The sequence below is a fragment of the Folsomia candida genome, unplaced genomic scaffold (assembly GCF_002217175.1).
Source record: "Folsomia candida strain VU population unplaced genomic scaffold, ASM221717v1 Fcan01_Sc030, whole genome shotgun sequence".
Taxonomy (NCBI): domain Eukaryota; kingdom Metazoa; phylum Arthropoda; class Collembola; order Entomobryomorpha; family Isotomidae; genus Folsomia; species Folsomia candida.
In genome coordinates, this window is record NW_019091222.1 from 1,478,665 (window position 1) to 1,501,391 (window position 22,727).

At 32.9% G+C, this 22,727-nt stretch overlaps 2 protein-coding genes and 1 non-coding gene across 3 annotated transcripts; 2 read left to right on the forward strand and 1 right to left on the reverse strand.

Annotated features, from left to right (window-relative positions):
- The first annotated feature begins 2,761 nt into the window (after positions 1 to 2,761).
- LOC118439062 lies at positions 2,762 to 4,320 on the forward strand. The gene is made up of 6 exons (XM_035860086.1): positions 2,762 to 2,911; positions 3,252 to 3,392; positions 3,478 to 3,648; positions 3,722 to 3,790; positions 3,869 to 4,014; positions 4,095 to 4,320. Exons 1-6 carry the CDS (start codon positions 2,762 to 2,764, stop codon positions 4,318 to 4,320), a joined length of 903 nt encoding a protein of 300 aa, XP_035715979.1.
- Positions 4,321 to 4,431: 111 nt separating this feature from the next.
- Positions 4,432 to 5,559, forward strand: LOC118439093. The gene is made up of 4 exons (XM_035860121.1): positions 4,432 to 4,597; positions 4,671 to 4,830; positions 4,901 to 5,091; positions 5,171 to 5,559. Exons 1-4 carry the CDS (start codon positions 4,481 to 4,483, stop codon positions 5,489 to 5,491), a joined length of 789 nt encoding a protein of 262 aa, XP_035716014.1. The 5' UTR covers positions 4,432 to 4,480; the 3' UTR covers positions 5,492 to 5,559.
- Positions 5,560 to 22,530: 16,971 nt separating this feature from the next.
- Trnaq-uug lies at positions 22,531 to 22,603 on the reverse strand. The gene has a single exon. It is a non-coding gene; the product is annotated as a tRNA-Gln (tRNA).
- Positions 22,604 to 22,727: the final 124 nt, after the last annotated feature.

Consider the following 22,727-nt stretch of genomic DNA (forward strand, 5'->3'; position numbering starts at 1 on the left):
GTTTTACATTTCTGCATGTAGTTCACTGTTAAAAATGTGTGTAACTTAGTGCTGAGTTACTTGCCAGTATACACTGACAGGGGTATTGGTAATTCTGTACAGGGTAAAGTGGCAAACCTATCATCGGGTTGCCCCAATACTTACTCTGTTTAGTCTACTTTGCTTGGATTTAATCCAGAAAGAGTTAACAATGCATAACTTACCCGTGGCAGAGTTATGTGAGTTGGGCGGGAGGTTGGCTCTTACACCACAAAGCAGCGCATTTTCCACTCAATCGCCTTCCACCACGCTGCGAGTGTAATTCGGGCAGTGGAAAAATTTTCATTTCCTTGCCCCCGTTTAACCACCCCCACTCAGAAATGGCAACGCAAGAGGTGCGACGACTTCTGCAGCAGTGCGGATTAGAAGAGTACGCCAAAAAATTTGAGGGTAAATAGTTAATTTAAAGTTGCAAATTGTCGAAATTGTACAATAAATTTTATTCTCATAAATGTGATTGCAATTTTCCCTCTTATTTTCAGAAAACCATATTACCGATGATGAATTGCTGGAGTTATCGAAGGAAGATCTCGCAGACCTCATCCCCAGTATTGGACATCGCTCAAAACTCAGCAAGGCCATTGTTAAGCTAAAATCAGGGAGTATTTACGTATGTTTTAAATGTACAGATAAATTTAGAAATTTAAGGCTATTATCCCTACATTTAACAAAGTTTCATAAACTAAAGCTAGAGAGTGAATATAAATGCCCACATTGTAGTGGTTCATTTGCACGCAGGGCTTATCTTGGTCACTTTGCGAATATTTTTAAACTTCATTCCCAACTTTTAAGTGGTGTATCACTTACTGATTGCCATACCGATTTGCTAAATCAAGAAGAGTTAGAGGAAAAAGATGACGAGTTTTTGTCCCCTCCTAAATTAGAAGACTTTTCTGGTCCTGAGTCAGTTATACATTTCGAATCATGCATTGCAAAATTATACGCTAGTATCTTGAAGGAAAGCATAGCAGAAGTAATTAAAATTAGCGAATTTCGTAACAGTTATAATGGAAATCCAACCAAGTACAGTCCGGTTAGGGATTTATTAGCCGTTTTTGACCAGTTTAGTTCAAGATACAAAATGGATAAGTATTTATTAAGTAGAAATTTCATGATTGAACCCAAAGAAATTGTCCTTGACACCGACATATCCTTTCAGTCTAGAAGTTTGGGGTCACGAAAGCAGGAATATAAGAATGTCACTATGCAATATATTTCTATTAAGAAATCCATTCAACAGTTGCTTCGAAAACCAGGATTTTTCTCAATTTTGCAAACTAATAGTAACTTTAACGGTGAAAATTTCTCTTGCTTCCGGGATGGAAAATTTGTAAGAGATTTTAATCAGCCCAGAGAAACAATATTTATCAATCTCTATTACGATGATGCAGAAGTAGCCAATCCTCTGGGTTCAAAAAGTGGAAAACACAAACTTGCAAACTTTTATTTCTCTATAATTGATCTTCCACAACACCTCCTTTCAAAATTAGACAATGTTATTCTTGTTGCATCACTTAAAACCGAGGACTTAAAATTATGTTCCTCAAATTCGGTTTTACGAGTAATTACTAATGAATTGAAGGAGCTTTGGGAGGAAGGAATATTGTTTGTACACAATGGTGAGCAAATTAACTTAAAAACTGCATTAGCTCAGGTATGTGGAGATAATTTAGGATTACATACTCTTTTAGGATTTTCCGAAGGTTTTAATGCAAATTATCCCTGTCGGCGTTGTAAAATGCATAAAAAAGAGTGCCAGAGTGTTTGTTTCGAATCAAAATCTAAACTCAGAACTGTAGCAAATTATTCGTTAGATGTGGAGATAAATAATCTCAGCGAAACAGGGTTGAATTTTTCTTCCATTCTGAATACTTTACCATATTTTCATGTCATTAACAATTTTGTCTTCGATATTATGCACGACTTATTTGAGGGGGTGGTGCCTGACTTATTTCATTCCGTTGTAAATTACTTGGTTTCAAAAAATAAGCTGTCGGTTGACAAATTGAATTATCGCCTAGAGTCATATGATTTTGGTCGCCATTACGGGAAAAGTAGGCCGTCACAAATTAAACCAGCATTTATGAAGGGAGAAACCAAATCTGGCCAAAATGCTTCGCAAAATATATGTATTGCTCTTTATCTTCCTATTTTACTTGGCGATTTGATCGACACTTCTGATAAAACTTGGTCACTATTCTTGTTATTAAACGAAATAGCCAGGATCCTCCTTGCAAATTTTATTTCATCTGGTGGGCTTGTTTTACTTGATTCTCTTATCGCTGAATTCCTGCACCAATATCAGGACATGATTCGAAAGCCATTGAAACCAAAACATCATCACATGTTGCACTATTCTTCCGCCATTAAGCAGATAGGACCCCTTCGTCAGTTTTGGAGCATGCCCTTCGAGGCGCGCCATAAGTTTTTCAAAACAACTGCACATGTCGTAGGCAATTTCAAAAATATTTCGAAATCATTGGCATATCGTTTTCAATTATCTCGTTGTTTTAAGCTGCTTTCTTTGGAAACATTTTCGCCACACTCATTTGCTTGCAATGATTACGAGTTAATAAATTTGGCAGACACGATAGAAAATGAATTATTACTGGGAAAATTTAGCAAATTGGCGACGGATGAGATAGTTGTGACGACTAAAATTACAAAAAATGGCTCTGATTTTGAGGTGGGTGGATATATCTTGTTAGATTATTGCAGAGAAATGCCAATTTTTGGTCGCATTGACAGAATCATTTTGGACAATGACGATTGTCACTTTGTAGTTAAAAAGTTTAGTAGTGAGTATATTGCTCAATATGCTGGATACAAACTTTATGAATCCGGACTATCCATACTTATTGACTCTAATGATGTAAAATATTTTCAATGCTTTTATTCTGCTATATCATTTAGCAATGACTCAGAGCATTTTATTATTCTGCCAATAATATATATTTAAACTTATTGTGGTAGTAAACAATAATTTATTGAGGGGATGTCCAAAAATTAAGATAATTTAACTATAAATGAACATAAGTTCATAACATAACGTAGGTTCACATAACTCCCATTTGCGCCATATGTAAAAATGGGATGTACATAATGCATCACGAGGGGAAGAAGGGTTTGAAAAGTCTGCATTTTTTCGTGAAATAATTTATGGGCGTTCCCTTCAAATTATTATGTAAGTTGTTAATAAATATATAATTTAGGATTCGCAGTCATCAGTTTTTAGCGGATCAATATTAGATGAAGCCGAAATAAGAGAACGGGGGTTAAACATTTCGCCAACATTGTTTAGCAAACCTGAGCGGAAACGTAACCCACCAAATTTTCAGCCAAGCAATTTATTTGTAAGTTAAATCCAGTCTTATTTCATTATCAAGAGCGCAAGGATATGATTTAATTGCGAAAGTTATTGGTTTGGTCTGTACTTAGGAAGACATATCACCAAATCACGAAGAATTGACAACCAGAGAGCCTATTATTAACGAGTCGTCGCAAGGAGAGATCATTAACCAAATCTCCGATCCAATTCCCATAGAGATTGATGGCTCATTTCTGCAATTACATAGTACCGATGAATTAGAATCTGGACCATTACACCAGGTGTGCCATCGGTTTGATTAAGCACATTTTAATTTTTTAGATTAAAGTCAATAGAAAATTGATTAAATTACAGATTAACTTCTCGAACAACAAATCCAATGTCCTGAACGTTCCGACCATCCAGAAAAAATTTTATGGATTCGTAAATGATTATTTTTTGCTATTTATTTTAACAGCCTTAACAATAATTCATAGAAATTAACAGTAATTAATTTTGTAGAGCATCCAGTCCGTGCTTTTGGGAACCGAATCCACTAGAAGAATTTTAAATGAAAAAATTCCGGCCAAAAGGATGCTAATCCGGGAAGATAGGATTGCAGTGACTAATGCGTTGGTTGATGCTTTGATAGCAAATTTAGGAGTTAGGTAGGTATATACTAGTAAAAATGAACCCTCGTTTTAATTAATTTTGCTTATTTTATCCCTTTAAATTCGTTTGATTTCAGTCCAAGCAAAGAAGCTTTACATCAATTAGCATTGGATTTAGTGACTAGTTATCCAGAACTAGGAGATTCTAGGAAGAAGAATTTTGGATCTACAATGTGGTTCCAAAATATCACTCATGGTTCAGGATCACCAGGTTATTTAATGGAACGCATTAAAAACCAGCGCAAGAAATTGGAGTCACGTAAAAACACCGACTATCATGACGAGACAGATATTTTGTCCTAGTGCTGGGATTCTGAACTTGATAATGGTGAATAACTAATTGTAGTAAATAAACATTATTCGTGCATATACATTATTACAACAAATCATAGATAACCCTGAGCCGGATGAAAAAGTTTTAGAATTTTTACGACAGAATAAGGGTCAGGATGTTCTTCCTACTATGAAATCTTCCACATTTATGAGGCGAACTGTAATTCGCGAAGAAATGCAACAGAACTTGGTAGGGTTTCGAAGGATCCCGTCAATTTTACCACGCTTGTTTGATATTAAGGGAATGGTAAGAATTATGTTGTGTACATAATATGCTTAATGCTATTTATATAAAAACATAATCCTTTCGTATTGTTCAGATTGTTGAAGACTTCAATTCGAGACATCCAAGGCTTAGTCTTGTGATGTATGAGCGGTGGCCGAAAGCCTCGAAATTGCTCCTCACCTATGCAGAGGAAAGTGGCGTTGATTACCAAAAAAAATTGGATATTCGAAAGCCAAGGTGTGACTTAACTGGGGGTGAGTTAACAACATTATTTGCTCTTCAACTATAATTACAATTACCTAGCTAATATTCAATGATTTTTAGATGACATAGCATTGATTGCGTTCAGCCTCCTGCCACATATTCTCCCATCCTGTGCTCGTAAAATAAACCCTGCGCCCACTGGGGACAATAATATTAGTCAGTCGGACAGCGGTCCTAAGCCAAAGCGAGTTAAGAGATCAATAAAAGCAACAGATTTGGATGCTCGGAATAGCTTGATAATATTTAGATCTGTAAGTTGAATGATTATATAAAAGTATTAAATTAAGGTAAAAATAACATGAAAGTAATAGCATTTCTTTATTGTTGCAGAAAAATACGCATGTCGCGGAAGTCCTGAGTGAGAATAAGAATGTTGCCCCCCTCATACTGGCTCTTGGTTCTACATACGATTTAAGGATTGAGTCTTACTTCGTAATTTTAGATAGGATGGCTATCCCTTGTGGGGATAGTTTCTTTGTAGCCTTAGATACATGCATTAAAAGCTTTAGTGTTTTCTACCTGCCCCCTCCGGTTGAAGCAAAAAATGTATGGTTATTTTTGTTACACGGTATAGCTGGAAAACCCTGCGATAACTCAACATTAACCCCGGTTGTGCAAGCTCTAATCGGCCAAATAATGCCCAGGTTGTAATTTTAACTAGTAAATTATATTTTATTAGTGAAATTTTTAATTGTTGCAATATTTTAAGCAATACTGTTCTTGTAGAATTTTAAAATTAATGAATAATTAATAAAATTCCATAAATAAATTATGTAAACAAAATTGAATGGATTTCAAATTATTTGCATATACCGCTCTCATAAAAAGAACACCGTACTGAGTAAGCAGTACTCCAATAAGGGTTACCGACTCACAGTGCCCTTGTGGAAGCGTTACTCCGCTGAAGGTAACGGTGTACTCAAACGGGGTAAAACGCGTAACTCTTTTGCATTTAAGCTCCCACGTACACCATAGAGAGTGCAAACACTATTAACTCTGCCACGGATAGTATTTTACTCCGTAGGGGTTTATTTATTCTTACAGTGTTGAGCGCCATTTAATCAAAAATGAGAAGGCTAATGTTAAGTTGAAGAGTTAAAGGTGCACTGTTTTTTCACTGGAATGAGGATTTGACCTTTCTGGATTTTAGGCTTACACAAATCTACTTTCTGTTCTGATTCTTTTTCCATATTATCATAATTTCGTGGGCATTACTATGGTTTGGGTTTTTAAACGGTGGCAAATTTGACATGTATTACTTATGTAAAATTTGACTCTTTGTAATAAGTAACACAATTTCCAAACAAAGTCAGGTGTGAATAAAGCAGCTAATCATTTAGTAACTGCATGCTCTGTGCTAAACACAAGTTAACTACTTGAAGCTCTATAAATTCATGAGATGACAATAATTCGTGTACCTTTTGATGCATTACTTGTGATTAGTCAAGCAGATTTACAGTTGTAAAGCGTTTTATATGCACTGGCTATCTTTGGGGTCAATTAATAAATTAATGAATATTTCAAGTTCAAATACTAAATTAGATTTTGACAATTTGCGCATCTTTATGGTAAGACAAAAAGTGACATACCATTAATATTCTTGCTTAAAAACATGTAAATAAATTGGTTGCCTGAACTTATTAAATTTGAGATATTTTTAGCTATGTAACTCCACCTGTTTATTGTCACTCATAATAAGGATTATGCGAGTGAACTAACATGTAATCGTTTTCATTTGAATGAAAACCTCACAATGCAAAGTTATTGGGGGCCATACTCAGATTTTCATGGGACCAATTTTAATTTGTTCACCAACAAAATTAAGCAGACTTCTTAAATACTTCTCGAATGGGCGGGTTTGATTGCGTTGCAGAATTTTCAAAATAAGTTTCAGCCAATATTGAGTATTTTCATAATTCTACAACTTTCTCAATTTTGACGCGATTTAAAAAAAATCGAAAACAGAATTGTATTGTTCATTTCTAGAACTGGAATATATTTATTTTTTGAAAATTACAAATTGTCGAGATTCTTGGGAAAGGATTGCACATTTTTGAATTGTCAACATCGAATGCATTTCATGAATCACTTACGGCTAGCGGGAAATGCCGAGTAAGTAATTTCTTCATGGGGCAAATTAACTAAATTTAATTTTGTGCAAATTTATGGCCTTGACGCGAGAAATTATAGAGGACAAAGTTATAATTTGTCTAATAAGAATTCAAAATTCTTGCAAAATTCCAACACTTGAAGATGTTTCACTTCACATTGTGAAGTTCACAATTTCGAATCTGAGTATTCAACTGATACTCGGAAAAATCACAGAACATGGCGTGAATATTAAACACAAAATTTAGTATCTAGGAAATACCTAAAATATTCAGAAAGTGTTGAATTTTTTAAATAAAATCCATATTTTGAGTGATTAGATATGAAAAATATTTCGGGCGACGTCATTTCAAAATCACAAGGTTTTTAGAAAATAATGTTAGCAATACTCTCTCTCACAGTGAAAATTCGGGAGGCCTTATACCGTTCATGAGTTATGAAAGGTCCAAAACGATAATTTTTAAAACTTCGTCCTCCATAATTGGCAACTACTAACCTGAAGATTGTGTAAAATTTTGGAATAAATTTCTCTACCGGATTCGTGGGTTTTGATTTTTTTCTATAATAAAAAAACAAACCGATAACAAATGTATGCGTTCATTTATTGACAATTTGTTTTGTTGACGAACATTATTTCACACATTAATTATTTCAAATAATGTAATGTGGAAATCTGCACAGGTTTTTTAGCTGCTTAATATAACGGCGCACATAATTTATACAATAAAGTATATAAGTTAATCTGAGAAAAAAAATAAAAAAACATAACAAACAATTAATCAAAACAATAAAGACACGAACAAACAAACAAACAACAACATTTACGAAAACTTGAATAGATTTGTGCGATTATTATCTATTAAAATGGTGACTTGAATTGGAGATTTTAGCTCAAATTGGTAGATCGTATCTGTAGAAATACAGACATAATAAAAAAATCCGGCTATTTATGATAATACCGGATTTAGATACGTATAAATAATTTTTGTCTGACTCCCACACCGAAAAAGCCAATAAATAACTTTTAACTAAAAAACATAACGAAAAGATCGACTCACTTGCAGAATGAAGTCCTAATTTATTGAAAAATTTGTCATAATGAAACTTATGTAACTAAATTTCAGACACGCTAAACAATTGGATATTACCGACCGGTAGTCACATATAACTATTCCGCGGTAACGTCGTCTGGTCCCCGTAAATATATTTTATTACCCTCCTTGTTACAAATTTTTATAGGTTGGAAACACATAACAAACTGGAAAAAAAGTTACACAAAGTTTTAACGTTGGCATCCAAAACTACCAGGTTTTTACAAAAGTGTGAAAGTAAGTACTAAAGTGCTAAGCTACAAATTCTAATAATTTTAAATCGTGTCAAATACACGGCTACTGCAATGAACTTAATTTATCCACTTATTTCTTGAAAATTTTATGGTTAAATTAAGATTTAATCTGATTCGTATTTATTTTGTAAAATTGACCTCCAAAACGTGAAAAATAAAGAAGAAATTGTGATTTTACAAATTCTTAAACCTATAAAAAATTGATCATAAATGGAAAATAAATAAATTTCTGTATTTCAGCATTTCGCTGTTTGTGTTAATCATCAACATTTTTAACCTTAATTTCACTTTTGAACATATCTATTTACCAAGAATGGTAAACAATTTCTACAACATTTTAACATTGACATGAAACTCTAGCATCATCAAAATTTCAAATATGTTTGCAAATATGTGGAATAATATTAAGTAAATAATAAAATATCGTTATGCTTTTTCGAAGGTTTCGTAATTTATGAAGGATTTCAACACTATTTACGACAGAATAAATCAGGGATAATGCTGTTTATGTGGATATGTAATATGCTTGTGCTTAATTTGATGATTTTGAGGTTAAGTGAATCATTTAACCAAAAAGCTCTTACAGAATTTAAATTTCTGAATAAATTTTACTTATGTTCTAAACATTCTACACTAATAACCATTGTAACGGGAATTTTTGATGGACGGCCAACGGATCTATTTACTTAATTTGATTTAAGTAAAGAATAATTTTTCAAAACGGTGATTTACAAATTATGTAAACGAAATTTGGCATCCTTCTCCACAATCTGGAACAATCTCCACAAACAAAACTTTATTCAAATTCATGGAAATTCATATAGAAATTTAACCAATGTAGAGGAGATATTACAGTTTCAACTTATTCATCCTGGTTTATTTAACTGAGAACAATTGACCTCATAACTTTTGAGGTGTGAAGAAGAAACAATTCCAACTGATGGATAAATTATCTTGATTTTATTCACCAAGCTGCGACCGGTTTCGCCGTCTGATATAGCTTCTTCAGGCTATGGAATCACAAATTTGACAAATAAGATAAACTTGTAAATTTAAGATTAATTATGAAATTTCAATTATAATTTTAAGTAAAATTACAGACATCATTGTATATAAATATGTACATTTTGAAGTATAAATATCTACGTCGTTAAAATAAGTGTAATTTACTAGAACACACAATTAAAAAAATATAGAATTACCTGCTGAGTGAAATTTTGAAACGTATTTATTTGAATTGGCTTTGTTCAGGCTGATCGTTTTATTACATGTTGCGCCTCGAGTTGACTTAAAACTAATATTTGTCTTTGCTTAATTTTCTGGTTTACAAACCTTGTCTAATTGGGTAGTCTTTGTGTATGATACGACGAAATTAAGGTTTCTTATTATTTCCTGGTATTACACATTTTTACCTTTCATTGCTTCCTTTACAATAAAATCCAAACACAACCTCTTAAAATCATACATGTTTTTGTAAAAAGGCATTACTATAAATACTTTGTCTTTTATAGCTTTATTACTTAAATTTACATCGGTATACTTATTTAACACTGCAGGGTTATTATGCTACAGATGTTTAATGACAAGTTGAGTTTTTGGTTTAAGAATCTCATGCCTGCTCATTTCCTTAACTTTTAAATTACAATCATGTAATACCTTCGAAGGGTATCCTCGTTTTTCAAATTTTTCAAATAACAATAATATTTCTTTTTTAGCATCTTCATAATTAGAACAAATCTTTTTTATACGCAAAGCTTGGCAATATGGTATGGATTCAGTGAGCGACTTTGGATGGTTTGACTCATAATGTAAAAAAAAATGCTTTTAGTCATTGGCTTTGAGTACAGTGATGTGGTTATCGTATTATTATCATTAATTGCCAATTTTACATCCAAAATTCTATAGAATTAAAAGCTATCTTAGTAGTAAATTGTAAATATTCATGAATGAAAATTGAACCACACCATTCCTCCATGTCTGAGATATCCGTGCTATCTACTATCTATAAGAAGTCCATCATCTACAAATCTGGCGTTGAAAACAATTTCATTGTGATTTTTGAACATTTTTTCTAATTCATAGTGAGCCGTTATATTTGCAATTGTGACTGACGCTGAATTCCCCATCTGAATCCCTTGAATCTGCTTATAGTATAAATATTTAAATTTAATATCGTTATAGTCAAGACTATATATCAAGACTATAAATTTAATAGACCCTTAATTTGCAGTGAAGTAAAATTAAATGGAAGATTTAACTCGTTTTTGTACACCTCAAATGCATGAATGCAATATTTTTTACATTTATGTAATTTAAGACTGGTATAGATACTTGAAATATCATAAGTAACTAAGCAGTATTTTGTTGCATACTTCAGTTTAACATTTTCAAGTAAAAGCAACAAATGGCTTGTATCGATAATTAGATTAGGGATGAATGTCGTAATTGGTTTCAAAATAAAATCCACCAGTTCACATATATATGCCTGTTTATTGTGTTACACGTACCCCTAATTGGTCTTCCAGTAGGAAATCAATACATCAAATTTCTTATGGATTTTTGGTAAAATATAAAAATTGGCCGGTTGATATTGTTGATTAATTAAATAAGAAAGTTTTGTTGCGTATTTATCATTGAATTGGATTTTCATGCTCTTAGTTTTGTCAAAAAATTCTTCTATATGAATACTGAACTGTGATTTAATGGAAGGATGATAGATATTTTCATCATTTAGCTGACGTAAAATTTCATTATCATAATCATTTTTGTCCATGATGCATATACCAGCATATTTGTCGGCGTTTTTTACAATTAGATTATTGCTCATAAAGAAATCATGGAATCTACTCAATATTTCAGGTGGGATAAAATGTTCCTTTCTATATTTTGCCTGAATCAATGACACGAATTTTTTAGTCATACTAGAGTCTGGGAAAATGGCACCTTGTTCATTACAAAGCATTTTATTTGGATTGTTAACTTTTTGAATATTGATTAATAATCGATCAAAATCTGATAAAGTTGACTCCTCATTTCTGGCTTTAAAAAATCCACCCAATTTTTCTCATCATTTCATTGAAACTATTTGCTATGTGTTTATAATTGACAGGCTATAACAAGGAAAAATTAAGACCAAACGACAAAATAAATAATACAAACTCTGGTATTTTTTTCATTATGGTTAAATTGTGGCTCCTGTTCTTTAAAAATCTTATACATTTTGTAAAGTTTGCTATTTTGTTTTTTAGATAATGGAACCTGGGATTCTAGAACGTTTTGCATGTTTATAAATTTTCTAGAATTTATATGTACACTTATCTTAACGACGTCGTTTCCTCAAGTGAACGCATTGAAGATGTTTGTGGTATTAGGTGGGTCGATCTGCACATCTGGATGATTGGAATCTGGGTTGCTTTGTTGTCCTTGTAGTGTAGGATTAAAATTCCTCCGTGTCAAAATTCTCCTAGAAAATATTTTCTTCCGAGTTGTCGTGTTTTGTAGTATTGGCTTGGAAGGGGACTCTGGGAAACGCTAATGTGCATTATCTTGATCATTGTATCCTCCTCTGCCAACTCCATGAAACTTATCAAAACTTCCTCTAGACGATATATTTTGATTGTTGTGGCCACCCCTGGATCGATTGTTGTCTTCCTCGCCATCCACCTCGATGGTTGTACCAACCTCTATTATAATTTCCTCTGTATTGATTCTGAGGGAAAGTTGTGTTTCCATCCATCAAAGCATTGTACTCTTTTTCGGCCATTGCTCCTTCAATTTTTAATTTTGTGGTGAACATAATGTTTGCTGCTAATCAATTTTGAACATTTTCAGGTGGGTTTTCTGGGTCGACCTTTCTCCACATAGCAAGAGCATGAGTTGTTTTCGTCCAATCAATTGCATGTACTTTTTTTTGCTTTGGGGAACTCGATAAGGGCAAAGAAGTAATTGGTGGGCAGTATGTATTCAATTAAATCTTGCTCGGTCTGATCATTCAAATCTGTTTCTCGTGTTTTTATGAAATCCTTGATATGTTTTAGGATCTTGAGTAGAATGAGTTGGAAAGTAAAAGTCGTGGCTTGTGCAGCTTCTTTTTGTATATTGAATACGTATGCTTGTTTTAGAGTTGTAAATTTCTGCAGAACTTTTTCTGGAAGATTTTTAAAGTTGGGGATATTAAAATTAGACTTTGGGTTAAATAATTTCTTATTGCTTGCTACGGCCCCATCCACATTATTCTTAAAGTATTTTGCTTGGAAGTAATCCATGAACTTGGTGATTATAGTAGTGGCTAAATCTGTTGGAATTTCAATGGATTTTTTCTGTAGCCAACCCTTCATGACATCGGTCATGAAGGGAATATTTACATATTTCTTAAGTTTATTTGTGATAGACGTATTCACGGCAATGTTCGCATATCACCCAAATTAAGCAAGACAACATAACTTTTGAGGTCGTGGAAATTTCTCGCCGTTATCAAATTGTTTGTCCAACTGAAATAACTTGGATTTTGAAGATACAAAAATCTTTCAGTTATCGGTATATTCTCCTCAGTTGGCTAATTTAGCGAAATATGTGCTAAATAATTTTGAAATATAATAAACTGCCTCACCTTTGTCGTATATGAAGTTCCTATATAATATATGAGTAGTTAATTGAATAAATCGACTTCGAACCGATTATATGACTTTGGTATGGGAAGCGTTTTACTCACAAAACGAGAAATGACGGATAAATCTAATAAAAATTAGTATTCATAGGTTGCAAAATGATATACATATTTTAAGTTAATTATTTTGACCAATGATCAGCAAAATCATAGTGTCACATTTTAGGTTTGTGGTTACGCCAAATATTTGGACCCGAGCAGCTTCTCTGAAATATAGTCGATAGTATGTACTCGATACCCTGACGACCTGATCACGTTGTAATATCTATGATTTATTGGAAAATTGCAAAACGACGTCCCGATAAGACAATTAATGTTCAAAGAATAAATCGTCGAACTAATTCTAAAAAGACGTAACTGCAGTCTTGTGTTAATTTTAAAAACACGTAGGTACATATGTTTTATATTGCACTTTTTCATTTTATTAGTAGTTTAAAAACTATGACAAGACTGCAGTCACGTATTTTTAGAATTAGTTCAGCAATATGCAACTTGGCACACCTAAGAATGTTGAATAAGTGAATTTTTAAATTATAAAACCTTCATACTTTCAAATTATTTCATTTCCATATCAAAAATATTTTTCTCTGGAGAAATATGTTGAACCTAAATAATCAAAATTATGAATTTTTCACTCATTGTAATTCACATGTTGCTAATGCCAAGTTTCAATTTCGTAATCGCCATTATGCTTGAAAGTGGACAGGAATGTTGACGAGGTTATTTTAATTGTTGCGCATTAATTGCGTCATTGCGTCTTAAATGAGTGGATAAGTATGACCCAGCCTAAGTCTACGGGCTCTTCGACTACTATTTTACGACTCACTCAATCCTAACATTATTCTAATCTTGGTCAATATAACGACGTGATTTATGCAAGGATGCAAACCAAGTTTCCAATTTCTTCCAAACTCATTGGACATATGGTCTGTGTATTTAAAGAAGAGCAAATTTTTCATGGGTTTCTTATGTATAATTTGCTCTCGTTTTAATGCACCGACCATAGTACTTATTGGTTTGTGGGTTTCACAGTTTAGAGAGACATCCGAAATGTTTGTTCCTTAATGAGAATTGGAGTAATTCTATGTCCGGCAAATTTGTCATATTAAAAAGCCGGTTTCAAATGTTCCTGCGAGTTATGATTTTGAATAGATATTATAGGTTACATATTTTGAATAAAGTTATTTTTCCAAGCTTTTGGTAACTGTTACATTCTTCAGGGAGCAATATTCAAATTACAAATCCTCAAGAAACAAGTGGTGCTATTCCTTTTGATTCTGCTCTAATTGAAAGCATGCGAATGCATGGACACTAAATCATTTATTTTTTTAACCCGTGGAAAATCCGCACTCTGAAAAACCACTAAATTGTGTTACTTATCCGTCATTTAATGATTTATAGATAATTTTATTACGTAATTGACGGTTGATAAAATTTGACACATTTGAAAAACAACGGGGAAGAGGGTTTATTATTATCAAGATATTCTGACAAGTTTGAAAATTGTAATAATTTGTGTTCATTCATAATTTCTCTTTTCTTGTAAATCTAAAATTTGTTTTCATAAAACAATTTGGATTGGTCTTTTCGCATTTGCAAACCTAGAAATAATAATATTAATTTAGTTATGAATTTTGCTCAATAAATTTTGATGCATCCATCAATAATCACTTTATTGATAGAATCAGGATTTCATTTTATTACATTTTATCAGTTAATCTCGTTTTCTTGAAAATCTATTATTTTACAAATCATAAAACAGATCAAGTTGGTATTCAATTTTGTGTATTCAATTTTGTGTAATTTAAATTTGTTAAATGTGACACGCTTTAATATCATTTTGGAATCTATGAATAATAATTTGTATGGGATTTATCCGTTATTTCTCGGTTTGTAAATTTCGCATACAAAATTCATATGAAAATGAATTGTTGGGGACAGTGGGCGTAAGTGCTCATAAATTATATAGAAACTTCGTAGATTATGTGCGACAAAAAGGTGTCAGTTTATATTATTTCAAAATCACTTTGCACATATTTGGCTAAATGTTTATATAAATCTTAATTCTACGCACTTTGTTATCATTAAAAATTGGTCGGTGCTGTGCTTAGGTTTTGCTAGCACTTAACATCCAGATGTGAATTGCTGAGAGGATTTTATATCAAAATAATGCATGCATTAGTTAGATATGTTAGGATAATGTATATTTTAATATCATGAATTTCTGCAAAATCTGAAAAATTTCCAAGACCTCACAAGTTATGTTGTCATATGCTCAATTTGGGAGATACGCTAACGGTGTCGTGAATACGTCCATTACAAATTCACTTAGGACATAAATATTTACAAGAAGTTATTACGTCAACTACGTTATCTCCTATGAGTAAATCGGGATGAATAAGTTTAAATCTGCTATACATTGGTAAATTTGGATATGAATTTCCATGAATTTGAACGAAATTTTGATCGTGGAGATTGTTGAGAAGGTGGTAAAATTTCGTATATATAATTTGTATGAGTAACCCACCGTTTTCAAAAAAATATTGTTTTACTTAAACTAAATACGTGTAATAGATTTGCTCGCCTTTTCGTAAAATTTCCGGTTAAAATTATTATTAATATCGAATTTTTAGATGATAAAATAAATTCATTCGGAAATTTAAATTCTGTAAGAACTCAAAGTTAAATTCAAAATTACCAAAGGTATTTTTTAGGTTAAATCTCTGTTTTGTAGAACAGTTTGTTTTATAAGAGCTAATTTACCCTGTAAGATCTACCGGCGGTATAAATGACATACACACCGCTGCAAAAAATGCCAAAACTTTTTCAGGTACACTTGGGAGTCAGAGATTTGGCGGATTTGTCTGGTCGACGGCGTGGTAAAATTTTTTCTTTTGAATTTCTTCACTGTTGATCAGTGTATATAAACAAAATAAAGGAATGAGTAACTCTTTAAAAAGATATGGAAATGGTACAAAAAGTGATGTTTTTGGACTTCTGGTAATCTGTGAGAATCGGCCTATTGGTGTCAATTAGTAATCGATCTTGATAAAAATTATTTGTCTTGAGAATTTCTAACACTGACGAGCGACCATGTCTACATGACACACACCGAATTCCTTCATATTGATATCAAACTAAAGATTCTAATGTGTAGATTAAGCTGTGAGATATTAGTTTTGGCTGTATCGGATTTACATAAATATGTATTTAATTATTAGAGAGTTTTCAAAATGTCAAAATTATCAAGATTTATTGTCGCCCTTCCAAAATATGACGTCAGTTGGCATTCTGTTATTGTATACCATAAAAGTTTTATTTCGTATTCCGTAAATGTTAATTAGGGGTCGCATCCCCGGGGATCCCCGTCCCCCATTCCCCGAAGTTGGGTTATCATATCCCCGGGGAATTTTCAAGTTCCTGATAACATCAACAAAAATGAACCTGGAAGCTTAAAAACAATAATTTACAACATTAATTTAAAACTCATTAGTGCATCGTATTTTTCAACTTAAAAAATTCTGTTTTAGTTTGAATCTGGATGCTCAAGACGGAGGATAGTTGGACCGAAAAGTTTCGAACACGAGTAACGTGACAAACGTACTACATATTTCGGATAAAGTTACTAAAACCTGCAACTTCCACCTGCCAACTTCACCGAAGACTCTTTGGGAAAGCTTTTTATATTTATTTTTGAAATTTGTTGGGTCATAATTTTTACGAAATTCTGGGAATTTTCAAATTTTTAGAGTTTTTACGTTTTCCAAGCTTATTATTGTAAAAGTAAGGAATTAAATTTGCCAAATCATATTGCACATATTAATAAAACGATCCATTCACAAAACTTTTTTAACATTTCAAAATTTTCTTTAAAATAGTACTAAATTAGAAAAATTTATAACCAATTATCCTTACTCCACCTGATTTGCGTCTTGGTGTTTTTCAACCAAGAATTTTTCTGGATAATTAGATTTGTCGGGATTAATGTCTAAATGCTGTAAAGTTAACAAATAAGCGAAAATCTCCAGTTTTCCCAGTATGTCAAAACTTAGCAAGAAACTTAAAAATTATGTTCTGGGGAACTTCCATACCCGCGTTTGGTGAAATATTCAGTAAATACATCAAAATGTAGACATTTTAATCAGATTTCAATTGCAGACACACTTTAACCGAAAACCGGTACGAAATTACCTAGTATTTTTTCAGTGGAAAAAATTAATTTTAATAAATAAATAAATTAAATACATTTCCCCCTATATTTTATGTATGTTTCCCATATTCTCGTTAATTATATGGAATAATTTAATTGCACGAAATATCGGGGAAACCCCGGGAACGGGGAATCTCTGATCCCCGGGGAATAGAAAAAGTGGTCCGGGATTGCGACCCCTAATGTTAATAGGTTAACCTGTAATTTCTACAAAAATTACTAAAGGAGCTAAAATTGCCATAGTTTTCAGACTTTTAGTTCGTAAGTTGTTAGGTGTTGCTTTTGTATTCCTGATTTCTTTCGAGCCTTCAATCTGCTTAGTGTAACGAAAAATTCATCCAAACATAACACAAGCAATGTGGAATTTCCACACTATATAGAAATGACCTCGACATCTAACAATATGTAAATTTAAATATAAAATAACTCTGTTATAGAATTTGTAGAGTACAAATGCTTTACAGTGTATTTGCGAGCATTTTTTACCTAATTTTTTTTATCTAATTTCTTATTACAAACTAATTATACAATTGCGTTTATTTCAAAAATGAAATTATAAATCGTACCAATTTTCTGGCAATTAATACATATTAGATCCGGAATGTCCAAAATATTTTTCAGAATAGTTCAAATTTTGGCTCAATTTCAAATTTGAAATTTGAAATGTGGGACCCGCAGGTTTCATGTTTATAGAGCAAGTTCAGTAAGAAATGGGTACAATTGTAGAGGGGGATTTGTAACTTCTGATTAGGAGCAGGATCGAAAATCATAAAAAGTCACATTTTAAGATTTATTATTCAAGTTACTGAATTAATTAAATCCACCAGAAGTTTGTTATTTTATTTGCATCATTATTTACAAAATTTTAAAAAATGCTTACAAAAAAACTTTTGCTCAAGAATTAATGTGCATAAGCTGAATACAGTGTCAGAACGTGGCCACTGACAATTAGACCTCCCATACAACGAGGCTACCATATAGGTACCCACGGCATTCGACCAAATTCGACCCACGGCATTCGACCTCTTGTTTTGCAGATCATGTACCTGCATATTTTCAAGTGGTGCAAATTTGCTGAACTTTTCATGTTCGACGCCAAGTTGAAACATTATGAAAAATGTGACCGAAACCTTACGCCATTTAGTAATTAATTTTCCTAGCATAAAGTTGAGTAATAATTTTTCCGGTGTGTTTTAAAATATGGTGCAGCTGGATATTCATATAAAGGAATTTTTCTATCCTTATGTACATTGTGAAATATTTGTGTAAAATATTTATATCATCGTGAAAAATTCGTTGTTTTCCAAATTTTCAAATAATTGGCTACAAATGTACGAAAAATGGAGAACATTTCCAAAACCTGACTGAGAAAATCGTATATCTTGGCAACAATTTGTATTTTGTTTATAAGTTGATTAAGCTGGCAATGAATTTGAACTTATTTGATTTCTTCAATACAAAATAGAAATCTTATTTAAAACGATACATTGAACTAAGAAGAATTAATAATGTAATGTAAGTCTTTCACTTGCCCCCTTCACAAGTATCCTTGTCCGGAGGTAAATATGTCGTGGGTCCATTTGTCGTGGGGCCATATGTACATGGGTCCAAGTGTCGCTGGGTCTAAGTGTCGCTGGGTCTAAGTGTCGCTGGGTCTAAGTGTCGCTGGGTCTAAGTGTCGCTGGGTCAATGTGTCGCTGGGTCTAAGTGTCGCTGGGTCAATGTGTCGCTGGGTCTAAGTGTCGCTGGGTCAATGTGTCGCTGGGTCAATGTGTCGCTGGGTCTAAGTGTCGCTGGGTCAATGTGTCGCTGGGTCTAAGTGTCGCTGGGTCAATGTGTCGCTGGGTCAATGTGTCGCTGGGTCAATGTGTCGCTGGGTCAATGTGTCGCTGGGTCTAAGTGTCGCTGGGTCAATGTGTCGCTGGGTCAATGTGTCGCTGGGTCAATGTGTCGCTGGGTCTAAGTGTGCGGGTCAATGTGTCGCGGGTCTATCTGAACGGGTCAATCTGGCACCCATTCATTTTTTGCTGAACAATTTTTACAATTTCTGTATTCTCCCGTAATATTGTTTAACTATGTGAGTGATTTTAAACCGACAGAACGCGGCTCTTCTTAACGTAAGTATTTGTCAACTTAAATGAAAAAATATACCAGCGTTAATCAACCGACATATTTAATTTAACCATATTATAATACTTGGAAACACATTGTGTAAGCTAAAGCAACTTTCATCCATGATTGAAAAATAGGTTTGTAAATTGAAATGCTGCTTTTTTAGAAGGGGCCAATTTATCTGAAAATTTCGAAAGTTTTTTTAAAATTTTAAATATTCATAAACGATAATTAAATTATGGTTAAAATGATTTCCAAAACATTTCTTAACTTTTTACCATAAATATGCGTAATAGCATGCCGGAAACATTTGAAATCTAATTTAGTATTTGAACTATAAATATTCAGAAACGTATTAATTGACTTCAAAGGTTGGCAGTGCATATAAAACTTTTGCAACTGTAAATGCTCTTGAATAAGCAAAAGCAATGCATCCAGAAGCACACGAATTATGCATTGTCATCCCCCGAATTTATTGACTTTGATGTCGTTAAGTTGCACAGAGCAAGCAGTTACTGAGGTGCTTTATTCACACCTGAATGAGGAATTATTTACTCGGCATTTATTAAAGGATAAAGTTCCTTTATGAACGTTCCACACGGATGGGCATAAAAAGATGTCATTTTCGCCAAGATTTTCCTCATTCCACTCAAATTAATGTTTTCAAGGATTCCTTGGTTAATTGCGCTGTTTGGATTCGTGAAGAAAATTGATGCTCCAAAAACCCCAGCCCACAAAAACCCTAGCTTTAATAGATGTATAGATACATCTATTAATATTATCCGTGTAAAAATAAATTTATTTTTCATAATAGGTTGGTGAATCGTGTCACCGTGAATCGTGTCGTGAGTCATGAAAATTTCGTCTGCAAAACACGAAACGATTTTACAAAATAATATTAATATATTTAGCCTACAATCGAGCCTGAGGACAGGATCAAGATTTTTTATTATGAAAATTTTCAAAATACTCGCGTTACAAGAATGAGCATACGTTCTAAAACTCTTTTCAGCAAAAAATTGACCCACGTCAGCATTGAACAATTACTGTCAAGTTATAAAAATGCCAGACTTACAGGCCAAACTCCATTATAATGAAGAACCAATGAAGTTGAAATCTTCACATTTATTTAGGAAATATATACATATAGTATTGAACAAATATGGTTTTTGTACATGGTCGAGTTGTGAAGCCAGTGATGCAAAATATTGATGGTTGACGTATATAAATGCAAAACAGGTGCATTTAAGGAATTAATACGTGGCCAGTTGACTTTTTAAGCTTCCCCTGCCCAAAATAACTGCCTCTGTCTATTTACATACTTGCACGTATTTAGATTATAACAAAGGAAAAATATTCTGGCCAAATACAAAATACATCAGGTTTTTCTAACTGCATGGTTTTTTTAGTTTATATTCACACAGTTTACTCTTCCGTGATTTATCTGAATAAATATGTAAATACTTTTGAGATTTTTTAAAAATTCTCTGCGTTAGTTCATATTTATAAGAACCTTTTAAAAATCTTGTCTATTCAAGCTGAATATGTAATAATTCTACACAACATAGAATTGACGAATTTTTTTATTTCAATGAAACATTTAAAATCATGTTCAGCACAATCGAGTTAGTGGGTTTACTGCAAATTTTGGTCTAAAAAATTTCTTGTTGCGCGCAAATATTGGGATACACAGGGTTTACGTTTCCCTCCATTTTGGGAGAACCACTGAACCAAATTTGTCGAAATTAGGCTGAAGATAATCATAAACAATTGATCTCCTCCTGGCGCTTTTGCTGATTCGTGACCTGTGTCCTAAATTTTTAATTTGGGGGTAAATTGAGAACCGTTAATGCCTAAATGGGAGTTGTGGTTTCTCGTTCACCAAAAGCCATTTCCCGCGAAAATTTGCCATTAAACAGATTTTTCGCCGATTTTAACAAAAACTTGGAAAAATAGTAAACGATCTCATTTTGCAGGACGGACTTTTGAATGAGTTTTTTTTGACCTGACATGAATTAATCACATGTAAAATCTGTCATCATTACTGGCTAATAAGTAGGAATTTTTATCCTGGGAATGGAATAGTGGTAGTAAAAATCACAAAGTGAGTATTAGCAAAAAACCTGAAGAAGTATCACTATTCTCGAGATGAGAATGAATATACGCAAACTAGGTATATATACTCCTAATTTCTTTTAAAAGATTTAATAAACTTGTTTCAACTTTGACAACTTTAAAGTCAATAAATTAAGTTCAGGAATTAGTTTATGCAAAATAAAATCATTAGGTCACCATCTTGTGGGAGAATATGAGGCTATCAATACCGTAAACCGAGTAACATTCATACTCATATTGCGAGTTCCTGATCTGTTGGTGGGGAACTCCTGCAGCCAAAATCTCAAACCCATTTACTAAGGGCTGAATTCAAATCAAACTCCCACCAAGAGTTCTGGAATGCACAATAAGGGCAAATAAAGTTCAACAGGTTTCCTAAACTCTTCAAGGTTTAGGAAAATAGAGCCTCAAAAATATATTATGCATATGTAGTAAGTAGTGTTTTTTTTGTTAAAAAGCTCTTACAATAATCTTTGATAAGTTTATCGTCACAAATTGCGACGATTGCACACACAAATTCACAAATTGCCAAATGTGTGACGTTTCCTAAATGTGCGACGTAAATAGCTCCGCAATGTGTTGTTGGCAATTAAATTTGTACGTGTAACTTGCAATTCTTTTTTGAAGAATTTGGATTTAAATATCTAAGTCACAAGGTACAATATCCGGGAAGCGGTATTTTGCTCAGCGTTAGCGCGCTCTAGCGCCTGTTCGGGGACGGATTGGAACAAAAGTTTTATACAGATTTGTGACATACACATATGCATTGCTTGCAATATGCGTGGGATTATGTAAGGTTTTCAAGACAACGAAATGAATTGATAAATTTATCGCGAACTTACTCGAATTGTATAAAAAAAACTTTTCTTAGGAAAAATTAAAATTTCACATTTTGAGTATTGAAATTTTGAAATTTTGATGTTTCAAAGTTGAAATATTTCAAACTAGAATCTCTGCTTAAATTTACATTTGTTGTCATCGGATATTTCCTCACCTAAGAATTTTGTTACATAAATTGTTCCTAAAAATAAATTTTTTGGCATTGAAATTACAAAAAATGAAGACATTTCTATTTAATTGTGAACACAGATATGAGAATTGCACTTTTAGATGTTCCAAACCAGCCAAATGAAAGATTCTACGGAGACTCGAACTCAGATTGTTGGATTCAAAGTCCAAAGTGATAACCGGTTACACCATAGAATCAATTGTTGGAATATGGTCTCCTTGATCAAAATCGCATCGTAATCCAATTTTAAATTCATCTTTATCACCAAGCAATCGTACGCTTAGCTCGATCCCGTCTTCAGTCCTGCTCTACGAAGAGCCA